This window comes from Cryptomeria japonica, chromosome 11 (genome assembly GCF_030272615.1).
Source record: "Cryptomeria japonica chromosome 11, Sugi_1.0, whole genome shotgun sequence".
Taxonomy (NCBI): Eukaryota; Viridiplantae; Streptophyta; class Pinopsida; order Cupressales; family Cupressaceae; genus Cryptomeria; species Cryptomeria japonica.
Window position 1 is genome coordinate 426,922,846 of NC_081415.1, and position 17,170 is coordinate 426,940,015.

Consider the following 17,170-nt stretch of genomic DNA (forward strand, 5'->3'; position numbering starts at 1 on the left):
TTGTCTGGATGTGCAATTGAGAAGGCTAAGACCTACCAAATCATTCCACATGAGCTCATATGTTATGTATGCCTTAATCAGGAGTTTCGAGTATGCAGGACTACCTCACAGAGGAGTGATCGGAAGAGGACCTGGAGAAATGAGGGTTTGTGATTCTTATGTTCATCTGCATCATCCGCCTAGAAGTGACTACAAGTTAGTCAATGGCACCTTCACGATGAACATTACTAGGATATTGCAAGGTGGGATTCACAATCGACCATCTCTGGATGTGCAAGAGCTTGTGAAGAAGTATGGTGCATGGTTCATCCAATTTCAAAAGTTTACATACATCAGAGTTCATGGGTGTCCTTCACCTCCCTACATGTTGCCGAGATATCCGACAAACAGGATAGTGCTACTTGAGATGACTAGACAGTTGGCAGCTTATGCAAAAGCATCCAGACACAAGCATGGAAATGGAATTCCCGTGCCCATCATATTGGGGAATTCAGTTGAGGTGTGTCCTAACACTCAAGCCTCGGAGGATGCAGAGAAGGAATTATCTTTATACTCATTCTCATTCTTTGCCTCGCGGGAGAATTTTGATCCTCATGCTTATATGGAGGAGACAGTCGGCAAGAAGTACAAGCATGAGTTTCAGGTAGAAGACTTTTGGATGAATCTCCCAAGTGATTTAGAGGTTAAGAGAAAGATGCATTCCAGGCTACCCTTAGATTTCATCAGGAAATGCAAGGTTTATAGAGTAGCTGATCAAGCCCAGGATAGTGGTAGATACCTCCAGTCGTCCTATGAGAAAGAAGACAAAGGAGTGAAGATAGATTGGAATGAGCCCGAGGTTTTAGACTTGAGAGTTTTGATGGCTCCTGTCTTATCGTGTACTCGCAGATGGGTGGATGTACAGCATCAGAAGTTGAGGGAGCAGAATGTATCAATGACTTTTACTTTGGAGGCAAGACCAGAAGAAGGAGAAGCAAGCGTGAGTGAGAACACTTCTCATCCCAGAGGTGCAAAGAGGAAAGAAAGACTTGAGAAAAGGGAACCTTCCAAGAAGAAGCAAGAGGCCAATCTTGGTCACCCATCAAGCACATCTTCTCGACATGAAAAGAAGGCAAGCCAAGGGGAAGGTCAAGGGAAGATGGTACCTGAAGTTGATGAATCTATGGAATCCATGGTACAAAATGACAAGCCGGAAAAGGGGCAAACGCCTCAACATTCATGAAGTCAATCTCCCCAAGTTGATGCTAATGAGCTACATGAAGAGAGGAATGATGATGAAGCGACCTCTCCTCTCCGAGAGGATGGACCACTGATTGAAGAAATACAAGTAAGAGAAACAAGATCCGCCATTCCGGATTGGTTAAAAGAGAGACTGACAAGGGTGGTTGTGGTTGAAGAGGAAGGAGATGTATTTGATTTAGAAAGCCTTATAGGAAATTCTCAAGAGGTAATAGAAAAGAAGGCGGCCACAAAGATGTCCAAGGTAATAAGGGATGAGACAGGATCCAGGAAATTGCAAATAGCTACACCAGTAGTGGACAAGTATGAGGGTGAGATTCTTGCAGATGAGCAACGAGATCTGATGTTCACTACCATGTTCCCGATTGAGAAGATTAAAGAACTCAAACCTGGATGGGAGACAGCTCTTCTCACTGCTTTTGATCAAGCCCTTCATTTGGAAGAACGAATGAAGAATTTTCCTGAGATTCCCATTGCTGAGATTGAGGGAATTGTGTCCAGATTCGTTGGATATGCTAAGAAAGAGCATAGGAAAGGGAACAAAATTCTAGATGAAAAGTTGTTATAGGATGATGTGGCAGCTTAATTCCTATTGGTCTATGTTTTCTCGATATTTGTGCCAATTAAATATTTGGCTATGCATTTAATAATGTTCATCTAAATGGGGACCTTTTTTGTAACAAACCCTAATTAGGGTTTAGGTGTCAAAATCTCAGCCATTGATCTTCTTTCGATCTAGGCCATTCATTGTATTTGAGGATGCTATATATACCCTCACTCATTTTCATTTTGATAATAGTTAGAAGTTAGAGAAGAGAGAGAGCTTAGAGAAGAAAGTTATTGTGTAGCAAGATTGAGTAGTGAAGAAAGAATTTTGAACAATTGTTGTCTATTTGGCTTTGAGATCAATAAAATATTGAAGTTATGGTGTTTTATTGCAATACTTGTGGCTATCTTCATGATTGTTTATATTCTTGAATCATTCTCAGTCGAAGTAGTATTTAAGTTTAAGTTGAAGGACTAAGTGTTGTGCTTGATCTTTGGTGAGATTCATATTCCAAACCACTAGCTTCTTACTGATTGTAAGGACGCCTTGTGTGGTCAACTGGAGATATTGAGATTGCTTAAACATTCAATCATTGTTGAAATATTGATATGTATCTCTATGATAGTATCTTTATCCTTGATGATTTGAAAATCACTGAATCACCTTAGAAGATCGCATCAATTCCAGTAGAGTTGTAATTGCTTGGCAATACTGAAATTGGTAGAATCTTACCAAGTCTAGCCTACATTGAGTCATTCTTAGGATTAGATTAGTATTCATCCCTTGAAACCCTTATCTTTTGCTATTTTTTGAAAATCTGTTAGTATTAGGAAAATCCTGTTCCTGCAATCAAAAGAGAGTAACACGGACAAGCTTTCTCAGAAAGTACGTAAGACCCCTTGAAGAAACAGCATATACAACGACCACTGGTGCTTATCCACACGTAGAGATCCTACAACGAAGAACCTTGAAGTCATCTTGATTGATCCTTTTCGCAATATCTTCAGCATTCAGAGGCTTTAATCAAGAGAGGATAAGGTACCATTTGGGTATTTTATTCTGTGTTTGGTTGTGTACAAAATACACGTCAACAGGTTTCCACGTATATTTGGTGTTCTCTTATGTGGATGTGCGATTACATTAATCATTTGGGTAGCTTTTTTAATGATAAAGTAAGATCCGAAAAAGTTGTTAATAATGATTTGGATTTGATGTTGAGAGTTTGCATATATTGATTCACCTCCCTCTTCTTAGTATATCTGCGTGCTTAACAAGAAGGTTCTCGACATAGGGGCTTTTGAGCACAGCATGTTCCTTCTATGAGGAACCTAAAGCCTTCTTCAAATTCCCAAAACCGACCTACTCCATCACATACTCCATGATACCATTTTAAGGCACCTTTCCATGAATAGCTTGGCATAACAAGAAGTGCCTATCACTGTGGAAGTGATGCAACCAAGAGGGCTCATAATGAAGATCTGCTCCCAGACACCAAACATGGAGAGCAATTTAATCCTATTGGGAAACTTTGAACCAACTTCAATGCAAACACAAAATCTAGCATAAAGAAATCTTGTTCTAGATTTGGTGACATCTATGGAAGTAAACAGACCAATAACATTAACAATTCCACAAATAATTAATAATACCTTCATCTCAAACTCCAATGAGAGCTTTGGGAAACAAACCCAAATAGAAGCCAAGTTGACCTTGGTAGCATCAAAACTAATAGACCATCTTTCCCAATAAAGAAAGGCCTTACCAAGAAACCAAGGACCCTCTTGAAAAATTCTAGAATTGTCCTTGAAAGAGAATGAAAGAAAACCATTCATCAAGGTAGTCACATGAATAGGACCAAGAGCAAGCCAACATTCTGAAGCTCGACTACAAATAACCTTGATATTTGGTTAGTGGCCAAAGAACCTCCCCATATGAGCAAAACAAAAGTCTTCAAAGACTCTTTCCACCCACGCATCAGGGATAATAAGAAGAAAAACATCCCCTTTGCAAACCTACAACACATTCGAGGGAGGGGAGGGTTCTTGAGGGAGTCGATCATCAACACCAACCTTATCAACATTTGGGTGATGCTCCAATTTTGTCTCCAATTGGCCAAGTAGCAGAGGGAAAATTTCCAAATCCTCTACCCCAGCCATTATTGGAACAAGACACCAAACCCTCCTTATTACAACCAACAATAGGAACTAGAGGCTCACCTACAACTCCATTGCAACTAGATGGTGAGGTCACAACATTCCCCACATGAACCATTGTGCAACCGACCGTAACTGGGGGCAAGGCAACTTCAAGGGAAAGAAGAACATTCTCCCTCAACACCATCAAACTTTTGGGAGAAGGAAGAAGAAACCCCTCCAAAGAGAGTCCAATATCACCTAGACAATGATAAACAAGAGTGGATCTGTGAGAGGACACATTCGCTTGAGACTTCAACTCCACCTTCTGCTACAAATCCAAGAGTAATTCATCATCACCATCAAAATCTAACAGGACAAACCTTTGGGGATCATTCTGCTATGCCTCTTGCCACAAATCCACAAGAGGAACATTTGCCTTGTCCTCAAAAGATAAGGGGAACCAAGTACCATCAACCTTAACGCCATCAACCCTACCTCATCTTCAACTTCGCTCCATCTACTACCTCTTCCTCTCTCGTGACAGGCTTCCAACAAAATGTTGATGAGCTTTTCTTCAACCTCCAAACAGCGTTGCTCCCTCCTAACAAGCTCTATGTCTGCAAAATCATCCCTATTGTCTCCATCATCCCTTGAACCTCCATCACTATAATCAATGTAGAAGGATACACTGCCTCCATCTCCGCTTAGAGTTTTTGCCGCCTCCATTTCTAATAAATATTCTATTGCTAAGATAACTTGATTAAAAATTGCACCCAAAAACTCTTAGAGAAAGCCCACAAATAAAATAATTAAAATTATTCTATGTTATCGAGTACACCCTTAAGGCATCACACCAAAGTTCCAGGACTCGCCAAAACTCGGCGAGTCACGGGTCGAGTCACCCTCGGCGAGTCCTGGGTGGCTCGAACCCGGACTCGGCGAGTTTTGGCCGAGTCCTGGCGAGTCCTGGAACTCGGTGACTCGGCTCGGACCCGGCGAGTCCCGAGTCCAAAACTCGGCCGGCGTAAACAGCCGAAAAAGGCAAAAAAAAAACATTTAAAAAATGGTTTTGCTTGCTTTTTTTTTCATTTATATTTTTAGCTTAGTTGTAAAAGGCATCTCATTTCATTCTATTGAAAAAATAGGAGGAGAAGAGTGAGTTGTGAGGAAAAAGAAGAGAGCATAGTAGGGCAACCAGCAAGGAGAAGGAGTAGAATTTCTTCAACAAATCACATTGGGGCAGTGTAATACTTGCATTTGGTGCATCAAAAGCTTGTTAGAGAGGATTGGAAAGAGGTTGCATTTCATTTCAACCTTCTTATAAGAGGTAAGATTTATATTTTTTGGTTTTTTTGGTCTTTTATAAGCAAAATTTACATTTTTTTTGTTTTCTTAAAACTTAAAGAAATCAGCAAACCCTACAATGTACATTTTTTTTGTTTAAAAATGTACATTGTAAGGTTTGCTGATTTTTTTATGTTTTGAAATGAAAAAACAATCTATATGGTAGGTTTGCTAATTTCTTTGAAAAAAATGATGCAAATTCTATTACATTGTTTTTTGTATCAAAATCAAAACATTGCTATTATATTTTTTTTTGTATTAATTTATAATTTAACAATGGACAAATATTCATTTTTTTTGTAATTGTGTCTTATTCTAGCAACCTTCAACTTTTGAAAACAATGTCTACTTCCAATCCTCCTCATAGAACAATCCCGGGTAGAAAAGATCCAACTTGGAAATATATAGAACCTTTTCCTGGGCAAAAAAAAGGAGAGGCAAAATGTAAATTTTGCAAAACAATCTTTCATGGAGGCATAAATAGATTGAAATACCACATTGTCGGCATACGTGGCCATGATGCAAAGCCTTGCACAAACGCACTTCCTGAGGCTATTCGTGAGTGCCAAGTGCTATTAGAAACATTTGAGACTCGAAAAGAAATAAAGAAAAGGCAAAGGGAGGAGTTGGCTCAAGCTAGCATTGGTTGTGTTGGAGAGGCCTCTTCCATGCCTTCATATTGTCCTAGTGGGAGTGCTAGTGCTTCTGTTGCCGGTAGTGTCAGTGCTAGTGGTAGTATCGATGCAACTCCAACCATTGGTCCTAGAGTTCGTAAATCTAGGATGGATTCATATTTTGAGCCACGCACTACTCCTGGTGCCCAACCTTCACTTGAGAGCATGGCTTGGAACAAAGAGGTACACAATAAGGCTAAAGCTACAATTGGAAGATTTTGGTTTTATTGCAATATTCCATTCTTTGCAGCCAGGTAATTCCTTTTAGTTTTTATTTGATTGTTTTAAGTTTTTAAGTTGTTAATATTCTTAATTTGTTTTGTGACTTTGTGATTGTCTAAGACTCTAATTTTATAATTTTATACTTATCTTATTTAATTTATTTGTGATAGGTCTCCTTATTGGCAAAGCATGGTTGATGCCATTGCTATTTGTGGGGCGGGTTTCAAAGCCCCTTCTGATTCCGAGATAAGTGGCCCAATCTTGATAGAATCAGTGGCTGATGTAAAAGCCACATTAGGGGAACATCGAGAGATATGGAAGAAGAAGGGTTGCACCATCATGACCGATGGTTGGACTGATAGGAGAAATCGGACGCTCCTAAATTTTCTTGTTTCTTCTGCAGGTGATTGAATAACTTGAATTTTATTAAATGATTCTTATTCGTATTTTTTTTTTGAGTTGAGATTTATTGAATGATCATTGATCACTGTTTTTGCTTTGTTTTCAAATTTCAGGTGGCACCATGTTCATTAAGTCCATTGATGCTTCCGCACATTCTAAAAATGCCACTTACCTATGTGAGGTTATAGAGGAGGTCATATATGAAGTGGGCGAGGAGAATGTAGTACAAGTGGTGACCGATAATGCAGCAAATTATGTTGCTGCTGGTAAACTTTTGATGGAGAGGCACCCATCTATATTTTGGTCTCCCTGTGCTGCCCATTGCATTGACCTCATGTTGGAGGACATTGCTAAGATTGCATGGATCAGGACATGTGTAGAGAAGGCAAAAAATATTTGCAAATTTGTATACAATCATGCATGGGTCCTTAACTTAATGAGGCAATACACGGGGCAGAAGGAGTTGGCTCGTCCTGGAATCACTAGATTTGCCACTAACTTCATCACACTGCAATCCTTGATTCGCAATAAGGCAGCTTTAAGACGTATGCTTGTTGGTGAGGAGTGGACTTCCTCATCCTTTGCTACGAGTGCTGCAGGAGTTGATGTTGCAGATTACATTTTTGATGAGCCAGGCTTTTGGACCCCTTGTGCTGAGATCGTGAAGGTAAAATTTTTAAGCATTCTAATCTCTACCTTATGTTTTAAGTTTTAAGTTTTTATTTTTATTCGTATTTTTCTTTTATTTGCTTATTTTCATTTACAATTTCACACTTACATTAACTGATATTACATATTGTTTCACAATATTTGCAGTTCATTGAGCCCTTGGTAGTTCTCCTACGTGTTGCTGACGGGGAGAAGCCCGCAATGGGCTACATATACGAGGGCATGGATAGGGCCAAGGAGGGCATCAGATCTGCCTATGAAGGGGATGAGAGTAAGTATCGCCCCATTTGGGATATCATTGACAGGAGATGGTAGACCCAGCTTCACAGGCCCCTTCATGCAGCTGCTTATTACCTCAATCCGGCATTCCATTTCCGCCCTGATTTCAAGGCGGATGAGGAGGTTCTTAGTGGGCTCTACTCAGTGATAGAGCGAATGTCGCCTGGTCATAGCAGCAATATAGTCCAGGAGCTAGAGGCTTTTTCTAATGCTGAAGGGGAGGTCTTCTCTCGTATGCTTTGCAAAGAAAATCGGACAAAAATGCAGCCAAGTAAAATGTATATTTTAAGAAATTAAGAGCATAATTTTAATTATATGTTATTCAATTTGTTATTAATTATTAAATGAGGCTGATTTTGTTTTCCTTTTTCTCATCTCAGATAGGTGGTGGCAGATGTTTGGTCCTAAAACACCAAATCTTCAACAGGTAGCCATTCGTATTTTGAGCCAACCATGCAGTGCTTCCGGTTGTGAGCGCAATTGGAGTATGTTTGAGCACATACACTCCAAGAGGCGCAATAGACTGTCTGTGGAGAGGTTGAATGATCTAGTCTTTGTTCATTACAACCTCCGTCTTAGACACAAACAGGTTATGGACCATGACAGCACCCCGATCACGTTAGAGGAGGTTGATCCAGAATCTGAGTGGATCAGTGAGGCTACAGATCCTATGTTTGGTGATGAGGACTTAGATTGGATCGACGAGGTAGATAGAGAGGCTGAGGTTGTAGCCATGGCAGAGGAGGAGGTTAGAGCGCGAGGAGAGCCAGAGCCAGAGCCAGAGCCAGAGCCAGAGCTAGAGCCAGACACAGCTGATGTTTGTGAGGGTAGAATGGAGTCACGGGCAGAGAGTATGGCTGTTGATGCATCCAGGACCTACCTTAGGGTTAGACGCCTTCGTAGGAAGGACCCAGGCTCCTTTGAGCCATAGACTTGTAGTTGTTTTACTTTTGATATATGTGTGGAACTGGAACATTTGAATTTTGATGTCATGGATTTGATATTCCATGAGTTTTGTAATATTTTTACATTTGACACTATTTATATATCTATGGTTATTGGTTGCTATTTCCTTCAGCTACAATTTGCGTTTATACTAATGTGATCGATGTATACTTGTGTATGTGATCAAATTAACTTCTATTTGATGATGTTATTGTGTATTTAAGGTTTGTTTAATAAAGGGTGCATGAAACAAGTTTTAAATCCTTAAAAATCGCTAAATTTCTTGGGTTTTTCACTTTGCCGAGTCCTGCTGAGTCCTAGCCGATCCGAGTCCCGAGTCCCGAGTCGAGTCACCCTTGCCGAGTCCGCGCCGAGTCCGAGTCCCGTTTCTTTGCATCACACACCTGTCCCATGCACAAGTTCGCCCGAAGGTATGCCCTGTGTACATACCTAGGTGTCTAGGTACGCCCACGGTACGTACCAGGTATACTTGGGCATACCCAAAGGCACTGAGCACCAAAAAGTAACAAAAGAAGACTTTTTTTTGCATCCAAAAAGAGCCTAAAATGCCCCTAAAAGCATCATTTTGCACCTAGACCAACAACTTAGGAATTATTTAATAAAGACCCTCAATGCTTGTAACTCAAGTCCTTCAACTAGCTACTTTCTAAAGCAATCTCTTTTGTTCCTTTACGTTATATGAGAGTATATATCCCATACAAGAACTCAGACAAAGTCCACAAATTTAGTAACAAAATTGATTAGTACACAGGAGATGAACATGAAAATGATCTAGCATGGATTGTTTAGGTTGATCTAAACCAAACAACCAACTTGGAAATAGCCAAAATCTGAGTTAATTTAAAATAAAGAAGTTATCAATCATTACAATTGTAGATATCACCAAAAATTCCATACTGATTGAATTAAGAGACTTTCTAAATTTTGAAAACAGAATTCTGAATTACAGAAAATATATAAGCCAGATTGAGAAAACCATTGCTCTATGCCTATGTACAGCAAAATTGTCCACAATGCACAATGCATCGTAAAAAAGGATACAACGCCAAAGCCACTGACATGAACCAAAGCAAGCTGCTGCCGAGGACTTATACACTTGTTTAAAAAGAACATATCAGATATCAAAGTCCTCTATGGCAATGAAAATTGGTGTTCCTCAGACTGGTCCAAAGCTAATAGCATATATTTTAGAATGAATATCAGATCACAAACAAAGTCCTTTCATCTAAGTTTTCATTAATGCACATCTCAACTCTATTCATTCGGTGACAATGGATGTTGCAGTTCAATAGAAATTGATAAAAAACAAGGAGTTAGTTAAACCCTTCAAAACGCAAGGAGCAAACTCATGAATCTAAGTTTCCAACACATATTCATACATCGGTGAAGAAGCTGTGAATCCCAACAAATTGACACAAAGTCTGATTATATGAAAGCTAGAAATGTTATAAATATCAATATGTGTTAATGATTATAAGCTTGTCACAATAATGTAATTGGCACAGTTCTCACTTTTGAAATAAAATGCCCCTAATAATTAATGAATTAACATTAATTAACTTAAATGCCTGAGAGACATTAACCCAAAAGTAACTCATGCTTATAAAGATACCAGAAAAAAACTGTTTCTTCATGGGGATAAACAATTTCTAATGATAATGTTATAAACCTGCACAAAATAATGGAAATGCTCCAATATACTCAAAAATAGAATGATAAATAAACCCTTGAGGTAGGGCAACACCATATAATCCTCTTTGAGGAAAACGTCACTTCACACTATATCTCATATCTCACATGACTCTCTTGCCTACAATATAGAGCACTCAACAACCTAACACTACCACTCACACAGGTACAATAAAACATTTTATTTTGAATAATTAGTGGAATGACTAAAAAAGCATATGCACCCACACCTTTATTTATTACTGCCTAATAAATTACAATATCGTAACCCTAAGTGCATAACAGATACATTGCAACAAGCATCCAGTAGAAGGTAAGATCAGAATCTAAAGCAAGAACAAAGCCAATAAAATAAAAAGGCATCCAAAGTTGGCAAAAAGCCTACACTGTCAGGGAACTCATAATGAACTGTATACAAAAGAAATAAAATGAAGATATTATCTATGTCAATATTACAAATAAGCAAAACAGGTCAATGGAATTAGAGAACAATGAATAAGGAACACGGACCAGAGAAACACGCTATAGGAGTAGTTCTACAAGCCAACCAAATAATGTTAAAGTAATGCTGGATTACTCAAGGACAGTAATTGATACATTGTCGATAGGAAAGTTAGTGTGCAGACAAGACTTACTAGCTTCACATGACCTTTGTTTTTTTTTGGCATTCTCCTTTGAGGTTAAATTCATTCTTAGTTGTACTGATACACAAGTCATTCTGCACACTTGAGGCAATTAACGATGGCAAGAAAAACACTTATGACTCTCCCTCCCTGGAAATTAAATCTCAAAAAGCAAGAAAACTAACAAAACATGTCATTTTAGTACTTGAATTGAATTTATCTCACAGACTTATTTACAAAATGGTCAAACATCAAATATATTTCAAAAATAAATAATACAAATCTAGAGATGGTAATAGTTGCCAGCTTCCACCAAAGGAGCACCCATAAGCCACAAAAATTCTTCCAATGTGAAGAAAAGAAAAGTTTCAACTAGCTTTCATGGTTGATCTTTTACAGAAAACAAATCCCAATGACATAGATCTAGTTGAATTCTCTTTGCAGCATGCATTTGGAAAACTGAATCCAAAAAACACAAAATGAATATCCTCTGCAAAGAACTTTATTCAACATCTATTGCCAAGATGGTAACCCCATCACCCACACTGCTTTCTTATGCCGTGTCCACAGTGAAGAAAAACTTTTGCTTCTCATCATTTACGATGTCTTTAATTCACTCCCCAACAGGTATCTTGTTCTCAATTTCTTCGCCTCCCAAAGCAACTTCTTTTCCAGAAGTTTCATGTTTCTCATGAAACAAATTCCAGAAAAAATTTGTTAATACAGCCTCGTAAGCTGGCATCTTAGCATAGCCTGGAAAATAGTTAATGTCTATCATAAAGTACTGATTTCCAGCCTTACTATCTCTGATTAGATCAAAATTAAACAAACTTAAGCCCAATACATCACGCAAACCTCTTGCAAGATCTTCGATAAATTTAGCTGGGGGCAACTCGGCCTGCTCAATCTCAGTACCTTCATCATAATTCTCCGCAGCTGTGTTCGATATTTGTGAAAAAAGAATAAGACCCTCAACAGAGCTTTGCATCTCCTCATGAGAAACATCACGCAAAGATTTTCTCTTTACACACTCAACAAAATCACCAACAACGTACACCTTAAAGATCACCCCACTGTGGTTCACAAACTCTTGAAGAACAAGCGGTGGCTTCAAGCTTTTCAAACCCTTAGAGTTAAATACAAGTGACATGGAATGAGAAATGGCACTTCCATCTGCTACCAGGGGCTTGGCAATAACAGGAAACTTCAATTCTTCCAGTATTTCCGAATTGGTAAGCTCTTCTGGCTTCTCCACAACAATCTGCACGGGAACAGCCACAGTTTCGTTTCCCTCCGTGATTTTCAGTTTTTCTACCCCTTGTAGCATGGAAATGCGGTTATGCACCTTTTCAATGGCCTCAGGAGGGTCTATTACCATCACATGGGGATATTTTTCACAATACTCCTTGAGTTGGTCAATCCATTGTTTGTCATGCAATTTGTGCAAAATAGCATCGAAAGGTCCCTGGTCCAAAAGAGGAGTGGTGGAATCAATGGCAACGAGATCAATGCCTCTTGATTGAGCGAATTCTACCAAAGATGGCAGCAGAAAACTCTGTCGCTTCTTCTCGGTTAAAGCATAACCAATCTTGTAGTGCAACTTGTCCGGCATCTTAGATAAGAAGACTCCCTAGCCACTAAAATCCCTTGAACAGACCTTAATTTAACACTTATGTCCTCTCGTAACTCAAACAGACCTGAATTTAACAGCAAAATCCCTCCTTCCTTGAACAGACCTGAAATTAATATAAATTCCTTAAACAGTCCCGATATCTACAGTATTACCCCCTTGTTCTTTAAACAGCCCTGAATTTGATATAAGTTCCTTAACAGTCCTGATTTCTACACTATTATCCCCTCGTTCCTTAAACTGGCCTAAATTGAATCCAAAATTCACCTCATGTCTCAAACAGCTCAAAATTTGGACACTAACAACCCCTGATGGCTTAAGCAGCTCCAAAGTTTACACTACAACCCGCTCGATCCTTGATCATACCTAAATTCTAAAACCCTCTCATTCAATGGTTATATCACTTGAACAAGCGAATGATTTGTTTACATAGCCGTCAAACCAGTTCCTTGCCCTGGATTCAAGTTTACACCACCAATAATCACTTAAAGGCGGCTAAATATAAATTTCAGCAGCGAAAAAAAACACTTAAACAGAGCCAAATAAACCTCAGCGCCCCAAAACTCTCTTGTACGCTTGCAAAAAGAAGCTAAATTCAGTCCATTTCTGCAAATTCATTTCATCCGCACAAAACTTTTGGCAAAATTATTTTTCTGTAAATAACAAATTGGTTTGCGAAGCTCAGCAATTGGTCAATTTTCAGTAAAGCATCATTCTCCAAGCTATAAAAGTTATTCGAATATGAAAATTTTCCTGTATTCTCTCTCTTTATTATTCAAGGGCCAAAAAAGAATTATTCTGAGTTTTTCTATCATATCTTTTCCCAGAAAATTCTGCGTCTAAATTTTCATAACAGTGAGTAAGATTTAGATGGTTGAACTCACCAGATTTCGGGCTTCCCACTGGATGTTTCCAGCAACACCGCTTACAATTTCCGCTCGATAGATATGCCAGCTATCTAGGGTTTCACATCGTTTACTACTATTTCTATATAATAAATTACTGCTGCCTACAATACAACCTGTGTATACTATCTATGACAATATTTGAATGTTGATTGCATGCAGCCCCATCTGTATTTGGATGCTATGTTCTTTCATAAGCTTAATTCAATATTACAAAAAATTGTGCATTCTATTTTCATCAGCACTAAAATCTTATTTTATAGGTTTGACAAGCTTGAAGAGTGGTTAAATTCAAAATGGTTTAGGGTATTCAATTGAGAGAGTTTGTGATAGGGCTACTTCTTTATACAGATAATCTCATTTTGATTGTTAAATCTACCCTTGGTTTGCAAGAGCATTTATTTGTCCTTGAGCATTTTGCACCATGGTGGTGATGCAAGTTAATACTAGTAAGACAAAAGTCATGTTTTTCTCTAATAGAAGAAAACAAAATCAGCATAAGTTATATTTTGAAGGCACTATTATTGAAGAAGTTATAGATTACAAATATCATAGAATTCACTTTAACAAAAATCTAAGTTGGGAAGGTTATTGAAAGAGGAACTTTGGGAGGTCGAATAACATTTTATGCTCTTCAAAATAGATGTAGGGAGGCAAAGTTATGGGACTGGAAAACTATTCAAACTCTTTTTGAGCTTTTAGTGCTATCGATTGTTCTCTATGGGTGTGAATTATAGGTCAGCGGTACTTTAGTCTCACAAAGGAAGCAAATCAAGAAAATTCAAAAACGCTTGATCACAAGCAAGTTCAAAATTAAAAGAATAGTTCCCTATGGCATCATGTTAAAGTGCTACAAGAATTGCCCCTATTGAAGCAACTGCTATGGTGCATCTCATAAGCTATCTAAAAAAACCCGAACAAATGGAGGAAGGTAGATGGCCTAAGGTTGTCTTTAGTGACACATTGTGCAAAAGAAAGAAGACTGGGATGCATCAAAAGAATAAATCATCATCATTAGTTTGCATAGGAAAAGAATTGATTTGCAGAAGTCGATTTGATTGGGCAAGTTGTCCCATAGGCTATGTTTAGCCTCGTAGACATTAAAATTGTCTTCTTCTTCTTCTAAAAAATTCCATTTTGGTCAAGTTCATATCATCAAGGGCAAATCTCAATTCTTTAAGTATTTACAAGGTTCAACAAGCTAAGGAAGAAGGTTAAGTTGAATCAAATCTATGGGTCTTTTATAAGACAAAGTGTAACGTGTATAAACAATTCAAAGTCAATAATTTTGAATATTTTTAGTTCTCCCAAGTCATAGAATACTAATGAATGTCAAGAATTAAATTATGTTGAATTAATTTTTAATGTTTTTATTTTTTCAAATTTATTTAAAATATATAAATTTTTACTTTTATTTGTTAGTCTTATTGAATAATAGCAATGTACAATCTTATTAATACAATGTAAGTTTTGTACTATTGTTTCAAATTTTCTTTGCATTTTCATAGTACTATTTAAATAATATTTTCCAAAGTAACTAAAAATCATTTTTGTTTTTGAAAAAAAATTATTGCTAAACATAAGGTTGTCTTGACTTCTCCTAAAGTATGTGACTTTCTTTTTTTATCTTTTTTTTGTGTTTTGAAAAATAATAAAGTTTGTGCTTTTCATGTTTAAAAGAGTTGTAGAGCTTTAGTAAAAAACTTTAATTTTAGGTTTGATTGGGTGTTGTATTGAGAGATCATCTATCTTTTTCCTCCTAGAGTACCAATGTTTTAAGCTTTAGATTCTATGATTACTAAATCCATTGACCAAGTGACCTCTTCCCTGCAACAAAGTATGTAGATTTATTTTCATATACTTAATGGGACATTGGTTTTCTTAGTTTCAAAAAACTGTAAACAATATGGAAAAAATACAACTACACAATAGCAAAATTCTCATATTGATTCTAAACTATTTTTGTTATATGGACACCCATTACTTCCATAAATGATTTATATACACTAAGAGTATCCTTCTCAACGTGCCTATTCAACTTTTATGTACACACACACACACACACACACACACACACACACACACACACACACACACACACACACACACATACTTCTACTATATTTTTATCATATTAATGAAAATAATTTATTATTATGTATATAATAATAATATAGAATTAGAGATAGAATTAGGGTTAACAATAGGGTTAGAGTTTGATAATTAACCTATTCTTAATAATAACTCTAATACTAACACTAACTCTAATTAAACCTTAACCCTTATTAACAGTTAACCCTATCTCTATTTCTAATTATAACCATAACCATTATTATAGCCCTCTTCATAATCCTATTTGGAATACTAACCTTAACCCTAATTGAATCCTAAACGTAACCTTAATCTTAATTAAACTCTTATCCTAATTGAATTCTAACAATAATTATAATCCTATTTAAACCTAAATTTCAATGAAACCCTAGTACTATTCTAAAGATATTTAAAGCCTAATTGAACTCTAAACCTACATCTAATTGATCTTGAACTCTAACCCTATCATTAACCATAGAAACCTAAATATACGATCCCAACCTTAATCCTATATTTAATTGCAACCTTATTTGTAATTATAATCCTAATCATATCTCTAACCCTAATTAAACTCTAATCATAACCCTAATTTTAATTGAAACAATACTCTAATTTTACCCTAACTATAATTCTAATGGCAACAATAATTTTAGCTATAATCCTAATTAAACCCTAATCATAACTCTAATTCAACCCTAAACCCAACTGAACCATAACCCTAACCTTAACCCTCATCTAATATTAAAACTAACGATATCCAAACCATAATAATAATAATTTAACCCTAACATTAACCATAATTGATCCCTAACATTGACTCAAATATTTCTCATATAACCCTAATTTAACCCTAATTAAAACCTTATCTCTAATTCTAATTCTAACATTAACCCTAATTAAAGTATAACCTTAAACTATTTCAACCCTAACCCTAATTGAAAGCTAACTTAATTGAATTATAGCCCTAACCCTAACCTTGATTAAACCCTAACTATAATTGAACCCTATTGATAACCTTAATTGAACATTTGGTATGTGCACAAAGATTGTGGTTAGAAAAGTGGACACCACCTAAAAAAAAATGAAAAAACAAGTAATGTGTACGTGGTATTAAAATTTAAAATCACCGCATATGCGCTTAGGCCTATTGTCCCCGAGCCTAAAGCAAAGATACCCCATACGCGGTGTTTTTAGAAAAGTGAGCAAGTACATGGTGTTTTTAGGAAAGTGAGCGTGTATGCGGTGTTTTTAGGAAAGTGAGCGTGTGCGTGGTTTTTATTCCTAAAACTCGCATACGCGGTACCTGTCAAAAAACATTTTTTTTAAAATGACTGGGTCTTATTTTCCCCACGACCGCAGCGTTTTTTCCTTCATTTTCCTCACGAAACCGTGAACGGGCTGCCACATTTCTCCACCAAACACTATGGATCGAGGTTAGTTTTGCTTAATTTTTGTTTTTCTTTTTGGTTTATTCAATTTTTTTTACGTTTTAAATTTAATTTCGTTTATTTTGATTAGGTTTTTTTTTTGTTGTTTCAAAAACTAGATTTTGATAATCCACAACAACAACAACAAGATGCACCTCCTGAAAACCCCAAACAAAACCCACAAGATACACCTTCAGCTCCTCCTTTTGACCGTACACCTGATACATAGGAGCAATTGATTAATCAGTTAGGGCAAAACACGTCTAAAAAAAATAGATTGATTAATAAATTGAAAACATATGAGCTTAAGCATCATAAATCCCTCGCC

At 37.0% G+C, this 17,170-nt stretch overlaps 2 protein-coding genes and 1 pseudogene across 2 annotated transcripts; 2 read left to right on the forward strand and 1 right to left on the reverse strand.

Annotated features, from left to right (window-relative positions):
* Window positions 1-4,865: 4,865 nt before the first annotated feature.
* On the forward strand, window positions 4,866-7,278 carry LOC131073590 (uncharacterized). Its single transcript, XM_058010051.2, has 3 exons — window positions 4,866-5,248; window positions 6,332-6,564; window positions 6,677-7,278. Exons 2-3 carry the CDS (start codon window positions 6,351-6,353, stop codon window positions 7,276-7,278), a joined length of 816 nt encoding a protein of 271 aa, XP_057866034.2. The 5' UTR covers window positions 4,866-5,248; window positions 6,332-6,350.
* Window positions 7,245-8,808, forward strand: LOC131860235 (uncharacterized; annotated as a pseudogene).
* Window positions 8,809-11,030: 2,222 nt separating this feature from the next.
* Window positions 11,031-13,572, reverse strand: LOC131073649 (inositol-tetrakisphosphate 1-kinase 1). The gene is made up of 2 exons (XM_058010147.2): window positions 13,304-13,572; window positions 11,031-13,072 (listed from the first exon to the last, which is right to left on the reverse strand). Exon 2 carries the CDS (start codon window positions 12,399-12,401, stop codon window positions 11,403-11,405), a length of 999 nt encoding a protein of 332 aa, XP_057866130.2. The 5' UTR covers window positions 12,402-13,072; window positions 13,304-13,572; the 3' UTR covers window positions 11,031-11,402.
* Between the last annotated feature and the right edge of the window lie 3,598 nt (window positions 13,573-17,170).

Excerpts from the sequence above, each read along its gene's own strand:
- LOC131073590 (XM_058010051.2), top strand. The coding sequence starts at position 6,351 with ATGGTTGATGCCATTGCTATTTGTGGGGCGGGTTTCAAAGCCCCTTCT. Across the intron at positions 6,565-6,676 it reads TTTTCTTGTTTCTTCTGCAG|GTGGCACCATGTTCATTAAG; the intron begins GTGATTGAATAA and ends TTCAAATTTCAG.
- LOC131073649 (XM_058010147.2), bottom strand. The coding sequence starts at position 12,401 with ATGCCGGACAAGTTGCACTACAAGATTGGTTATGCTTTAACCGAGAAG.